The following is a 15,827-nucleotide window of genomic DNA, read 5'->3' as shown; positions in this document are numbered from 1 at the left end:
TTTGGTACGTCTCTTTTGTCCTGTGAATGCAGGCTACTGCCTTGGTTAACTTATTGGATACATGTATAACCGATTGGGGCTCACCCGCTACTTTGGCTTGCTGTACAACATGCCCGACCCCGTATGATAACACATCACTTGCTACAAGTACTTTGTCAGATACATATACGACCGGTTGGTGTTCACACGCTACTTTGGCTTGTTGTAAGGTACCCCTGACCCCATATGATAATACATCATTGGCCGCGAAAGAGCGCTCACATGGATTAAACAGTGCAAACAACTTATTGAGACTTATTGGAACGTAGTGGGTTTCTGGCCTTCTCAGCGGCCGCCCCTTTACCTTTGCCCCAAGCCCAGTCGTCTTCCTTGCTGGGCAACACATGCCTCTATTTCGTTGCGGCTCCATCCCGTGGTCTGGACACACTTTCGTCCCGTGGTCTGGACGCACTCTCGTCCCGTGGTCAGGAAGCTCTTTCGTTCTGTGTCTGGACATACTCTCGTCCGTGTCCGTGATGCCGACTGCCGCGATCTTCCTCCCCAGGGATGATGCTTCTGGCGTTGGGAAGACACATTCGGATTGTTTCGGCCGGAGTCCCACTCTGCTTGGTCGACCTGGAGCCTCTTCCATTGTCGCGAAGAGATCCTCGGCTTTGGGTGGTCGGTACCGTGCCTGTACCGCTGCTCGGTTGATCTTTACCTCCTCGTGGTCGTGATGAGCGGCCTGTGCCTCGGGGATCTGCACTTCGATGCCTGGTTCAGCTGAAGGTGGGGGCTTGCTCAGCCTTTGAGCAAGGGAGTCGTCATTCGCCAGAGAAGGTACACAGCGGTCTTCCCAGTTCCATCGAATCTTTCCCATCCACCTTCTACCAAGCAGTGTTGGCCCATCACCTGAAACAATCCACAGTGGTACGTCGTGCACTGCTCCCTCATGGGATACTCTTATGTCCGCACTACCAATAACTGGTATCAGTTCCTTGGTGTAGGTGTGCAGCTTTGCCTGAATCGGGATCAGCTTGGGTCGATGTCGCCCCACAGCCTCTCGAATGCCTTCTGGCTCATTATTGATTGATTCGTCCCCGTGTCCAATTCCGTGGAGACTGGAGTGCCGTTGAGTTTAACTTTTAACATTATCGGAGGGCTTTTGGTGGTGAAGGTGTGTATCCCATATACTTCCTCTTCATCCTCAGGTTGAGTTGCCTCTCCTGCTCGTTCAACGTGATCCTCGCTGGATCAGTCGTCCTCTCCTGACTCTGCCACGTGGTGAGTCATAGGTCATTTGCACATTCTCTGGAGGTGCCCCATTGTTCCACAGCCCTTGCACACGGGGTGCTTGAATCGACATTGATGGGCTCTGTGACTGCCCCCACAGCACCAACATGGTGTTAATGGATATGCATTCATGCCCCACGGCGGACTCTGAGTCCCCCTAGGTCTGGCCGCTGCAGTCATGTGGGCCCTGCCATGTACAGTTCTGCCTGCTGAAAGCATTATTTAATGCACAGTACTTGCCGGTGAGCTTCGATTCTGTGGAAGATATATATCTGTTTCGTGTTGTCGCTTGTGGATATGAAAGCCTGGGCTATCGTGATGGCCTTGCTCAGATCTAGGGATTCGGCAGACAGCAGTTTTCAAAGAATGACCTTGTGGCCGATTCCAAGCACAAAAAAGTCCCGCAACATTTCCCCAAAGATCCGGCAAATTCTCACTGTCCTGCAAGGCGTCTTAGGTCGGCGACAAAGCTCGCCACGTTCTGGCCCTCGGAGCAATGGTGCGTGTAAAAGCGATACCTGGCCATTAAGATGCTCTCCTTCGGCTTGAGGTGTTCCCGAACCAGCGTACACTGCTCTGTGTAAGTCTTGTTCGTTGGTTTGTCCGGTGCTCGCAGATTTTTGAGGAGGCCATATATCGAAGACCCACATACAGTGAGGAGAATCACCCTGCGCTTGATCGCCGTCTCAGCCTTGTCCAGTTCGTTGGCCACGAAGTACTGGTCGAGACGCTCAACGAAGGCTTCCCAATCGTCACCCTCAACAAATCTCTCAAGAATACCAACGGCAGCCATTACCACGTGAAAGTTCGTGATCTGTTACTCGTCACCAATTGTTATGTTCAGAATAACTCCACAAGATTGCATATTGTAAGCTCAAACTGTTGTGACCTTGGTCTCTTTATTCAGACTCCAGAGTCTGGAAGAAGCATGGTAGATTACCTTTTACCAGGATGCACAGGTGACCCTTAGGTCTCCCACAGGTGTGCCCTCTGGTGGCAAGTGAGGTTTACATACATAACAATACTGACAAAATCAAAGCCCATCTCTGAATTCGGGCTGCAGCTAAGGTTGGAACTGGGGACTTTGGATGGAGGAATGCTGTCGAGGCTTTTGGTCCGTAACGATGGTAAACTTACGATCATACAAGTATTTGTGGAACATCTTGACCCCAAAAATTAATGCCAAAGCTTCCCTTTCAATTTGCATATAATTACGCTCACTGGCACTGAGAGTGCATGAAGCAAAAGCAATTGGTCTCTCCTCCCCATTATGTAGTACACGAGAGATCACGGCCCCAACTCCATACGGACAAGCGTCGCATGCTAGCTTGATCTGATACGTCATAGTGAACTAACGTGGTGCTCTCTACCAATTGACTTTTACACTCCTTGAATGCTGTGTCGCATTCTTCTGACCACTTCCAATGCACCTGTTTTTTCAATAGTTCATTCAGTGGATGTAATACTGTAGCCAAATTTGATAGGAACTTCCCATTATAGTTCAAAAGACCCCAAAATGATCATCTTAGGAGTGGGTGCATTTCTGATTGTATCCAGCTTTCCCTTGGTTGGATGTAAACCATCTTTGTCGACTCTGTACCCTAAGTACTCCACTGAGTTTTGAAATAACTCATACTTGCGAGCAGTCACTCGTATTCTGCTTCTCCAGCTGTTTGAGGATTGAGGACTTCATTCAATATGTTATGAATTTGCCTGTTTGGTGCTGAAATCAGTATGTCAACTAAATAACATACTACCCTTTCAATACCTTGAAAAATCTGGTTCATCACCTCTTGGAATATGGCGGGGGCGGAAGACACTCCAAATGGTAGCCTATTAAATTGATATAGGCCTAGATGACTTGGACTCCTCAGCTAGTTCAAGTTGTAAGTAGGCATTTGTAAGATCTAACTTTGAGACGATCTGACCGCCTGTCAATGTTGTGAACAAATCTTCTACATTTGGCAATGTAGTGGGGAGATTACCCTCTAGAATCTGGTTAATCACCACACAACCTTACCTTATCATCGTACTTAGGTACAATAACACTGGGTGTAACCCAATTACATAGATCTATCTTAGAGATAATGCTCTTAGTCTCTCGTCTTTTGAGTTCTTGCTCAACTTTCTCCTTGAGTGCATATGGTACGGGACGTGGCTTGCAGTACACCGGCCTAGCGTCCTTCTGTACCCTAACACTCGCCTTGAAGCCTTGGATTGAACTATCTGTTTCACATAACACCTTTGGATACTTCTTGATGACATCATCCTTTAATGTAAATCTCGTTTCCACACGAAAAATCTCACTCCAATCCAGCTTCAGTGATCATAAGAATAAGAACATAAGAACTAGGAACAGGTGTAGGCCATACGGCCCCTCGAGCCTGCTCTGCCATTCAATAAGATCATGGATGATCTGATCATGGACTCAGCTCCACTTCCCCGCCCGCTCCCCACAACCCCTTATCCCCTTATCGTTTAAGAAACTGTCTATTTCTGTCTTAAATTTATTCAATGTCCCAACTTCCACAGCTTTCAGAGGCAGCGAATTCCACAGATTTACAACCCTCAGAAGAAATTTCTTCTCATCTCTGTTTTAAATGGGTGGCCCCTTATTTCTAAGATCATGCCCTTTAGTTCTAGTCTCCCCCATCAGTGGAAACATCCTCTCTGCATCCACCTTAACAAGCCCCCTCATAATCTTATACGTTTTTGTTGTGCGAGGCCTCTTGGGGAAGGGTGACCATAATATGGTAGAATTCTTTATTAAGATGGAGAGTGACACAGTTAATTCGGAAACTAGGCTCCTGAACTTAAGGAAAGGTAACTTCGACGGTATGAGGCGTGAATTGGCTAGAATAGACTGGCAAAGGACACTTAAAGGGTTGACGGTAGATAACCTATGGCAAACATTTAAAGATCACATGGATGAACTTCAGCAATTCTACATCCCTGTCTGGAGTAAAAATAAAACGGGGAAGGTGGCTCAACCATGGCTAACAAGGGAAATTAAGGATAGTGTTAAAACTAAGGAACAGCATATAAATTGGCCAGAAAACGCAACATACCTGAGGACTGGGAGAAATTTAGAATTCAACAGAGGAAGACTAAGGGTTTAATTAAGAGGGGGGGAAAATAGAATATGAGATGAGAGGAAGTTTGCAGGGAACATAAAAACTGATTGCAAAAGCTTCTATAAATATGTGAAGAGAAAAAGATTAGTGAAGACAAACGTAGGTCCCTTGCAGTCGGATTCAGGTGAATTTATAATGGGGAACAAAGAAATGGCAGACCAATTGAACAAATACTTTGATTCTGCCTTCATGAAGGAAGACACAATTAACCTTCTGGATGTACTAGGGGACAGTGGGTCGAGTGAGAAGGGGGAACTGAAGGATATCCTTATTAGGTGGGAAATTGTGTTAGGGAAATTGATGGGATTGAAGGCCGATAAATCCCTGGGGCCTAATAGTCTGCATCCCAGAGCACTTAAGGAAGTGGCCCTAGAAATAGTGGAAGCATTGGTGATCATTTTCCAACAGTCTATTGACTCTGGATCAGTTCCTATGGACTGGAGGGTAGCTAATGTAACACCACTTTTTAAAAAAGGAGGGAGAGAGAAAACGGGTAATTATAAATTGGTTAGCCTGACATCAATAGTGGGGAAAATGTTGGAATCAATCATTAAGGATGAAAAAGCAGCGCATTTGGAAAGCAGTGACAGGATCAGTCCAAGTCAGCATGGATTTATGAAAGGGAAATCATGCTTGATGAATCTTCTGGAATTTTTTGAGGATGTAACTAGCAGAGTGGACAAGGGAGAACCAGGGGATGTGGTGTATTTGGACTTTCAAAAGGCTTTTGACAAGGTCCCGCACAAGACATTGCTGTGCAAAATCAAAGCACATGGTATTGGGGGTAATGTACTGATGTGGATAGAGAACTGGTTGGTAGACAGGAAGCAGAGAGTCGGGATAAACGGGCCCTTTTCAGAATGGCAGGCAGCGACTAGTGGAGTGCCGCAGGGCTCAGTGCTGGGACCCCAGCTCTTTACAATATACATTAACGATTTAGATGAAGGAATTGAGTATAATATCTCCAAGTTTGCAGATGACACTAAACTGGGTGGCAGTGTGAGCTGTGAGGAGGACGCTAAAAGGCTGTAGGGTGACTTGGTTAGGTTAGGTGAGTGGGCAAATGCATGGCAGATGCAGTATAATGTGGATAAATGTGAGGTTATCCATTTTGGGGGCAAAAACACGAAGGCAGAATATTATCTGAATGGCGGCAGATTAGGAAAAGGGGAAGTGCAATGAGACCTGGGTGTCATGGTTCTTCAGTCATTGAAAGTTGGCATGCAGGTACAGCAGGCAGTGAAGAAGGCAAATGGTATGTTAGCCTTCATAGCTAGGGGATTTGAGTATAAGAGCAGGTAGGTCTTACTGCAGTTGTACAGGGACTTGGTGAGACCTCACCTAGAATATTGTGTTCAGTTTTGGTCTCCTAATCTGAGGAAGGACGTTCTTGCTATTGAGGGAGTGCAGCGAAGGTTCACCAGACTGATTCCAGGGATGGCTGGACTGACATATGAGGAGAGACTGGATCAACTAGGCTTTTATTCACTGGAATTTAGAAGGATGAGAGGTGATCTCATCGAAACGTATAAGATTCTGAGGGGACTGGACAGGTTAGATGACGGAAGAATGTTCCCGATGTTGGGGAAGTCCAGAACCAGGGGACCTAGTCATAGGATAAGGGGTGGGCAATTTAGGACTGAGATGAGGAGAAACTTCTTCACTCAGAGAGTTGTTAACCTGTGAAATTCCCTGTCGCAGAGAGTTGTTGATGTCAGTTCATTGGATATATTCAAGAGGGAGTTAGATATGGCTCTTACGGCTAAAGAGATCAAGGGATATGGAGAGAAAGCAGGAAAGGGGTTCTGAGGGAATGATCAGCCATGATTTTATTGAATGGTGGTGTGGCTCAAAGGACCGAATGGCCTACTCCTGCACCTATTTTCTATATTTCTATGTTTCGATAAGATCACCTCTCATTCTTTTGAATTCCAATGAGTAGAGCCCAATCTACTCAACCTTTCTTCATAAGTCAACCCCCTCATCCCCAGAATCAATCTTGTGAACCTTCTCTGAACTACCTCCAAAGCAAGTATATCCTTTTGTAAATATGGAAACCAAAACTGCACGCAGTATTCCAGGTGTGGTCTCACCAATTCCTTATATAGCTGTAGCAAGACTTCCCTGCTTTTATACTCCATCCCCTTTGCAATAAAAGCCAAGATACCATTGGCCTTCCTGATCACTTGCTGTACCTGCATACTATCCTTTTGCGTCTCATGCACAAGGACCCCCAGGTCCCGCTGTACTGTGGCACTTTGCAATCTTTCTCCATTTAAATAATAACTTGCTCTTTGATTTTTTTTCTGCCAAAGTGCATGACCTCACACTTTCCAACATTATATTCCATCTGCCAAATTTTTGCCCATTCACTTAGCCTGTCTATGTCCTTTTGCAGATTTTTTTGTGCCCTCCTCACACATTGCTTTTCCTCCCATCTTTGTATTGTCAGCAAACTTGGCTACGTTACACTTGGTCCCTTCTTCCAAGTTGTTAATATAGATTGTAAATAGTTGGGGTCCCAGAACTGATCCCTGCATCACCCCACTAGTTACTGGTTGCCAATCAGAGAATGAACCATTTATCCGAACTCTGTTTTCTGTTAGTTAGCCAATCCTCTATCCATGCTAATATATTACCCCCAACCCCGTGAACTTTTATCTTGTGCATTAACCTTTTATGTGGAACCTTGTCAAATGCCTTCTGGAAGTCCAAATATACCACATCCACTGGTACCCCTTTATCCACTCTGTTCATTACATCCTCAAAGAATTCCAGCAAATTTGTCAAACATGACTTCCCCTTCATAAATCCATGCTGATTCTGCCTGACCGAATTTTGCTTTTCCAAATGTCCTGCTACTGCTTCTTTAATAATGGACTCCAACATTTTCCCAATCACAGATGTTAGGCTAACTGGTCTATAGTTTCTTGCTTTTTGTCTGCCTCCTTTTTTAAATAGGGGTGTTACATTTGCAGTTTTCCAATCTGCTGGGACCTCCCCAGAGTCCAGGGAATTTTGGCAAATTACAACCAGTGCATCCACAATCCCTGCCGCTACTTCTCTTAAGACCCGAGGATGCAAGCCATCAGGTCCTGGGGAATTATCTGCCTTTAGTCCCATTATCTTACTGAGTACCACCTCCATTGTGATTGTATTAAGTTCGTCCCTCCCCCCCCTATAGCCGCATGGCTATCCACTGTTGGAATATTGTTAGTGTCCTCTACCGTAAAGACTGATACAAAATATTTGTTCAGAGTTTCTGCCATCTCCATGTTCCCCATTACTAATTTCCCAGTCTCGTCCTCTAAGGGACCAACATTTAGTTTAGCCACGCTTTTCCTTTTTATATACCTATAGAAACTCATGCTGTTTTTATATTTTGTGCTAGTTTACTTTCATAGTCCACCTTCCCTTTCTTAATCATTTTTTTAGTCCTTCTTTGCTGGCTTTTAAAAGCTTCCCAATATTCTATCCTAAGTTTTGGCCACTTTGTATGACCTTGTTTTTAATTGGATACCGTCCTTAATTTCCCTAGTTAGTCACGGATGGCTATATTTTTTTCTCTTACACCCATTCCTCTTCACTGGAATATATTTTTCTTGAGAGTTGTGAAATAGCTCCTTAAATGTACACCACTGTTCATCAACTGTCCTACACTTTAATCTATTTTCCCAGTCCACTTCACCCAACTCTGCCCTCATTCCTTCATAGTCTCCCAACCAATTTCTTCTGAGTAAGGCAGGCTTGTCTCCTGGCACTGCTAAGAGAGGCAAGCTTTGAAATTGATCCTTGTATTTCACCGGTACAGTGATACAACCTACCACAAGAATGTTCTCTCCCAAATATCATCGCAGCTCTATCTTGGATTGCTCTAATGGGAAATCACGCAGTTTATTGAGGTATAGCGATTCTGGTACTACACTCAGATTCCCCAGTGTCAATTTCCATGGGTATCTTGGTTCCTGCAACATCTACGTAGATTATACTTTTTGAATCGCTATTAGTTACCCTCGTGCTCTTGCTGATGTGTAGCTCTAAAACCACCTCCTCCTGTTGTTTTTCTTCCATGCTATGTAGTCCCTGGGGATTTCTTCTCATAGTTTTGAAAGCTGGTTTATCCTTCAGTCAGCATGCCTTCACAAGATGCCCAGTTTTCCTGCAGAAGAAACACTCTGCCTTCACATATGGATAACTTTGAGCAATGTGTTGTCCCAGGCACCGATAGCATGACTTCAATGCTCTGTATCCATTGCCAGTTGCTGAGACCTTGGGGCCCAACAGCCTTTTACTTTTAACCTGCAAGTGATTCACCTCGGTTGTCTGACAACTGGAAATGGTACAAAATTCTCGGGAATATTGGTCGGCCATGTCCATTGACATAGCTGTCTGACAAACTAAATCAAAAGTCAAGTTAGGAGTTGTCAATAACTTTCTTCTGATTGCATAATTTTTCATCCCACAAACAACGCGGTTGCACAATGCAATCCTGAAAGTTTATGAAATTACAGTGAATAGATAGCTTTTTTAATGTTGCAATGTTCTCACTGATACTTTCATCGGTTAACTGATCTCGTATTCCAAAACAATAACTTTCAGCTCTTTCCAGGGGCTGAAGGCTGTAGTGCTAAGAATCTGCTTAAGTGATGTGTCCTTTGGCTTGACGGCCACAAGCAAATTTTTCAGTGTTTCATACACCTCGGGCCCTGCTTCAGTTAAGAAAATAGCTGATTTTCTTTCCAACACCACCCGGTTATGGTTTTCTTCATCGGGCACTTCGATGATACTATTTGCGGTGAAAAGCATTTCTAGTCGCTCCACATACGCCCAGAAACTTTCACGGTTGCGTTGAAACTCGCCCAAGCGCCCTATTGTTCCCATAGGCGCGGCCATCTGGACTCTGGCAGTTCAGCCAAGTGTGGTTGTAATTTATCTTGGATTTTTAGCTGTTAATCAAAATAGAGAAGCTCTCCGTCACTCTGTCAGTTGGTTGAATCATCCACCAACAAAAATTTCAGCTAGGTTATCCGATTATCCTATCCTTGTCACCAATGTTATGTTTTCGGTACGACCTCACAAACACACGCAGGCTTTAAGATGGCTGATAACTTCAGGAAGCCAGTCATGTGACTTGTTCCCTCTTTAGTGTTGTAAATGGCAATGGCTGCAATGCCACAGTAGTCCACTGGATGGAGCTATATACATTACAGGCACGTGTTCAAGACGTGCTGCTGACTTCGTGCTGAGAACTGACATGAAACGAATTTCTCACTCATAGTAATTAAATTGACCGCAAATTAACAAAATATCATAAACCGCCTCTTAAATTTATAGTTGGAGCAAGTTGCTGCTGATCCATCCTGACTCCTTTCCCCTTCTTTAAGAGAAATGAGTAAGGCTGGAAATAAGATCAATAGTTTGTGAATATGAGTGAGATTCTTGGTTTGATATGCAGCGAAGGCGAGGCCATCCAAATAAAAATACTTTGTAGCAAAATAAATGTGATTAACTTCCAAGTACTGCAATAGATCCTTTTGGATGTAACTACCTTTTTGGCTCCATCTATGATTTTGTTTTTCCACCACAAGACTGGCATATTTATACAAACACCTTACTGGAAGATTAATACAATCTGCACCTTTAAATTTATTGAGCAGAGGTTTTTCAGAAAGAAAATACAATCGCAAAGACAACCTACACAGTGTTTTAAGCTCCACATTAATCCACCAGCCTCTTCCATGTTTGTAAGACTTGTCATGCCTCTTGATGAAAGTTTGAAGCCTGGGCTGAAACCTGAGACTTAAAGGCTGCTGACAGAAAAGCAGGTATAATTGAATCCTCATCTTTCATTTTAAGACTGAAGTTGTTTTATCTTGTCTTGCCCGAGTGAGCATTATATTCAAGCTGCTAGTTTAAAATGATACTGGATTTTTCTTTTCCTTATCCAAACAATTTAACCCTCAGTAAAGTGTATGCTTATTTTTCATATAAAGGGACAATTTTTTTATGTTGGCCTTTATAGCCTAGTGAAGGGATGACAAACCCCTGAGATTGGAAAGTGGGATTTGTGTGGTAATCCTTTCCATTGTTTAATGCCAAGTAAGGGAGACAAAATAAACTAAAAATGTTTCCTTTGTTTTTTACCAAATGTTATGTTCCAATTCTTGAAACATACACTGACTTGCTACTGAAGTTTAGGCTTTGGTCAGATAACTTGGTATCATTTGGTAAAGGAAGGTTCTTGGTGGTTGTGGCTGCGTTGTAGTCATGCTGTTTTTGGCCACACAAGAAGTAATAATTTAACATTTTTAAGACAATTGTATTGATTTTTTAAAAATTCATGGTATTATGGATGCTGCTGATTTTATTATTGCATTTTAAATGTGTTGTAAAGGCGCAATGAAAAGCAACAGTGTATTGAAAACCAGGTTACAGATCATTGCATGCCCCTATGTTTTACTTGGTGCTGATGATTTCTATTTGAAAACTTTTACAGTCAGTGTAGTGACCCATGGGTAGATGTAAATTCTGACCAGATAACACACTCATTCTTTTCATAGGCTGGTACTTCGCAAATTATCTTCACTAATCCACTGGAGATTGTCAAGATCCGGTTACAGGTGGCAGGTGAAATCACCACAGGTCGTCGTGTCAACGCATTGACTGTCTTAAAGGAATTGGGTTTCTTTGGACTATATAAGGTACCATATGAGAATTATCAGGTGGATCTTTAAAGTATGAATGGTGCAACCATATCAACAGATATAATACAGTGAATATAGTGCAATTTGTATATGTTTCTTTTTGTATCTGCTTTGTATCCCTGTCTGAAATCTCATGCATGAGCTTTCTGGTTGGCCCCAGTGTGTTTATAGTGTTATAAGGCAAAAGTAATTATATATGCAATAGTGCAGCCATGGGAGTTTGCCATATTTGGGTGAATGAATAGGTACATTATAATAATTAACAACTGTGTTTCGTTGCTTTTAAACTGATTTTGCCAGACTGAATGGCTTACCCTGTTTCAGACTGCCTACCATGCTATCTCTGTCTACTGCTGTCCTTCTCCCAGCAGACTCCATGTGTGCACTTGCCAGATCTAAGTCCCTCAGACTGCAGGTAATACCAAGTTAGATCCACTAGTATTTAAAAATAACTTGGCCTAATGTTCACCAGACCCTGTTTCCTCATTCATTCCATTAGTGGCATTTTTAAGGATCCCAGTTAAGTTGTATTTTTTCTAAGATTAAGGACTAGAGAAGACTGCAAGAAACTACAGGACTGGAGAAGACCGCATCTAGCTGTTCCCCAAATTGATACTCCATAATTTCCCACGCCATCAAATATCTGTCCAATTTTCCATTTAAAATTTTCCTTGCTACAGTCCCCACCACTTAATTACATCCGTGTTTGAAACAGGCAGTTGCTTATATCGGCCAAAAAAGAATAGCCATTATCCATTTTGCATTAAGGTCAATTTCAAGTTTGCTAGTTATAGCGTCTTATGTGTTTTGTTTATTTTGGGCAGAAACAGAAGATGTAGGGCTCAATTTTCCCGTTATCTGTGCCATTTTTTTGGCGCATGTCACTTTTTTGGCATAAATTAAAATATCCCCCAAAGTTTCTGTGCCAGTGTAACTCAGTTACGATTTTTTTATGTTAGTTATTTTTGCGTCATGGGGGCATAACCTGATGTCTGCGCCAATTTTTCAGATTTATGCAAGTTTGGCCAACTTACATTTTCCCTTGGACAGCGTATGTGACCATTCCCAAAAAACCTTCATGTCACTTAAGAAAAATGAGCGCACATCGACACAGAAAGGCGCCATTGTTTTTATGCAAAATTTTGGAGGGAGTTAGGAGTCAAGAAGACATTCAATATGCATAATGAAGTTTAATTTTTTCAAACTTAAAACTGAGAAAATGGAAATGTAACGCAATTCTTTAATTTTAGATTTTTTTCAAAGTACCACGCCATCACCGATCATCTCCTCACCGGGCTCGAGGGTTGGAGTGTCAGCCGGCTGAATCGCTCCCTTGCCCGACACTGGCTCGGCTTCAAAAGAAGCCCGCGGGGGGGGGGGGGTGGAAGCCAAACTGAAGGCATGAGAAGCCTCACTATGCAGCAGCTTCAAAAGAAGTGCGGGGCTGGGAGGAGGCGGTTGTTTCCCGAGCCCCTGTGTCCGGGCGAGGGAGCGATTCTGCCAGCCGACCCTCGAGCCCGGTGAGGAGATGTTCAGTTGGTGGTGGGGGTGGTACTTTAAAAAAATCTAAAATTAAAGAATTGCATTAGACTTCGTTGCCCCAGATGTCCTCATTGAATGCTTAGCTTCCCGTTCTAAGCAAGCCTATTGAGCATGCGCAGACCAGACTGTGGTCCATACTAGGGCGTCGACCTTGGGGAGAGATAGAGGCTTTCACTTTGTCCTGCTGTTTTAAGCTTCTTACAAAGCTACAATTTAATTATGGGGGCAATATTGATGATGAGGAGGAAAATGCAGATGATGACGAGGAAGCCATGCAACTACGTGAACCCGGAGGACAGGCCATCGTGCCCCTTTAATGATTGCTCGAACCTTGCGCCAGCTGCTCATCCGTGAATACTTTGCTGCCTGAAGGCTCAGTGGCAACTACTCCAAATGGACCTTGTTTACTGTTTGGACCTGTTCCGCATTGTTGTGTTGTGTTAATGGAACAAATAATGGAATGATTCAGTTATAATTTAAAATATATTTTATTCAAAAGTTTAACAATTATTTGTACTTAACTTTAATAAAAATATTCTTGTAACAAACTTTAAAGTTTAAAGTTAAGATCACTTAAAAACTTTTTAAATTGTAAATTTACATAACTTTCAAAAACTTTTAATTTGAGAATAGTTGCAACAGCAATAACAATAATAATAACAACAACAGCAGCAGCAGCAGCTGCACCCATCTCTCCTCTACCTTATTCTAAGACCGCCCGCTGCGCTTGGCCTTGTTGACTCCACCCCTGTCTGCAGGCGGTGGCACAATGTTTCTCGGGTTGGTACCAAGCTTATTCTTTCGAACATCTCGGGTAATGCGCACTTCTTGGTGGGGGGCGTGGGCAGGCGGTAATGTGGAAGGCCTGGCTTGGGCCTCTTTAGAGGCTGGTCTGGGGATTGGAGTGGGAGTGGCAGTTGATTCTGTCAATGGCCGTGGAGTCTGGGCGTGTTCCCTTATTGCAGCAGCTAACTCACAATGTCGGTGAACATTGATCAGCTACCTGCGACATTCGTCCCTCGTGCCCGGACAGTGTTCCCCTTTTTCGTGAGAGTGTTGTTACTTCTCCCGACAGTCCCGATACTTCATCACCCACCCACTGATAGTCTTCCAGGAGTGATTGTGTAAAGTCAGTGCTCTCCGCACTCATTGCCATCATCTGAACCACATCTGTTAGATCTTGCACCTCAGGAGAGCGCTGTCGAGCTCTCCTTCCCCTCCTCACCCCTGGGTGTGGCCCGCTGCATCCCACTGGAACCCGCAGCCTCGGACAATGAGGCCCTGGGTGTGCCTTGTTGCATCCCACTGAGACCCACAGCCTCGGACGGTGAGAAACCATGGAATTTCCCAACACTCGTACCACTCGGGAAAGGGCCTGGCACCTCAATGGGCAGCACCTGCACCTCTCCCAGAGTGAATACAAGAGTGGGGGCTTCATCAATCCCCTCCCCCTCACCCCCATGCTATTGGTCTGAAAGGTGGGATTGGAAGATGTTCTCCTCTTCAGACTCATCTGCGTTTGAATCTTCTTCTGCATCGGCTTCAGCCTCATCAGGGTTGGCCTCACGTTCTGCAAAATATAACAGAACAGTCAAATGGTTAGCAGCAGAGGAGGGGCAGGGTGGCGTGATTAGGCACGCACAGCACAGACAGCAGGCTTGTTTGAAGGACCACGATGAATGATAGCACATTGCATCAACCGAAGCATAGCTGATGGAGACATCTCTATGAACCGAAGCATGGCCAGCCCGCGCGGTACTTAACATTTAGCAAAGCCAGACTCTGGAATTTGCAGGACTTACCCTCTCCCTCGAGTGTGGGCCCAGCTTGTGCCGTGGTGGTTGCTTTTCTCCAGGCATCAAAGCAGCGATCCTATCTTCCAAGCATGTCAGTGGGTGCAGATTTGCTGGGTCTCCTCCTGTTCGAGTTCTTTCCCTTTTGTTGTGTGTCACCTTCCTCTACAAAGATGAAAATATAACTTTTTAGAGAGGGTGTCTTTCTGCTGGGTGGGACATACAGATGGTCACATTTACAATTGCAATTCCAGTGAATAAATGAAAATATTACAGTAACTACTTGACCAAGGTCCTGCCACTTCTTTTTACACTGGCCTCCAGACCTCTGGGTGGTCACCATTGCACAGTAATCTTCTGCAAGTTGGTTCCAGCGTTTCTTCATTTCTTTTGGTGAAACTTTTATGTGACCTCTGCTGGTATCCAGCTCGTGCCATCTGGCCTCGATTACAGTAACCAGTGCCTCCACTTCATCCTGTGATAAATTCTTCGTCCTTGAGCCCCATTGCATATTGTATTGCAGCTCCAATTTTTCCAATGAAAATTAAAGTTCTTTAAAAACGTCCGAATGCTGACCGGGAGCTGTAGTGGGTATGCGCGCCCATAGCAGTCATGTCATAAACATCATTTTTTCCCCCAAGCATGTGCGGGGGGTGGGGGGGCATTGTTTTTTCGGCGCAGACATTAGGCTCCCCCATCCCCACCCAAGCTAAAAGACAGGCTGCGCGGTGCCAATTTCAAAAAATAGAACGGGGAAACTTGCCAGGTTTTTTTTGTGTAATCGGGGCCAAAAAAAAGGACGTAACTCTTGCAATGCGCAAAAAAACGGCATTGGGGAAGATTGATCCCGTAGTGATGAACTTAAAAGAAAATGCTTCTTAGCTGCTGCCAACTGATAATAGCGAAAGCAAGGCGACACTCTGAAAATCAAACTCAGATTAAAAGAAAGTACTGTCATAATGCTGCCCCAATATCTCATGATATTCTAATCCATACCCAGTGACAGTTCAGTCATCAAAAAGCTCTCCTATCATAATACTCCATGATTTCACAAAGAACTTATTACAATTTACAATAATATATCCATTCTAACAGTCAATACAAAATAGCTGTAATTTTATAAAATCAGAAATAGTACATTTGTAATGGTTATCTTGACAATTGCTATTGAACAACCATCATATTGTTCACTTCTTCCCTAATGGTTTCTAAACAGATTTTTGTAACAAAACAAATTAAACCAAGAAATATATATTGGTTTTGATGTAGCCCATTACATCAAAGGCACAGCTGCGTCACCATATTAGCTATACCGGCTATCACGTATATTGAGCAAATCATGTTTGCATGAAGGCGCCGCTATAAGCAGTGGTGACTGTATC

The 15,827-nt window shown here is 43.8% G+C and overlaps 1 protein-coding gene across 3 annotated transcripts in view; it reads left to right on the top strand.

Annotated features, from left to right (window-relative positions):
• The window catches only part of LOC139264492 (electrogenic aspartate/glutamate antiporter SLC25A13, mitochondrial), a 343,232-nt gene that overhangs the window by 289,895 nt on the left and 37,510 nt on the right, over window positions 1–15,827 (top strand). For all 3 annotated transcript variants that reach the window (XR_011593353.1, XM_070881056.1, XM_070881055.1), the window contains one exon: window positions 10,967–11,107. Coding sequence is in view for 2 of the 3 variants with exons in the window: in XM_070881056.1 (XP_070737157.1) it covers window positions 10,967–11,107 (141 nt within the window). In the remaining variant the exon portion in view is untranslated. The remainder of the gene's footprint in view (window positions 1–10,966; window positions 11,108–15,827) is intronic.

Source organism: Pristiophorus japonicus, chromosome 5 (assembly GCF_044704955.1).
Source record: "Pristiophorus japonicus isolate sPriJap1 chromosome 5, sPriJap1.hap1, whole genome shotgun sequence".
In the NCBI taxonomy this organism is placed as follows: domain Eukaryota; kingdom Metazoa; phylum Chordata; class Chondrichthyes; family Pristiophoridae; genus Pristiophorus; species Pristiophorus japonicus.
Note: the sequence above shows the minus strand (reverse complement) of the source record. Positions and strands in the feature narration are given on the sequence as shown.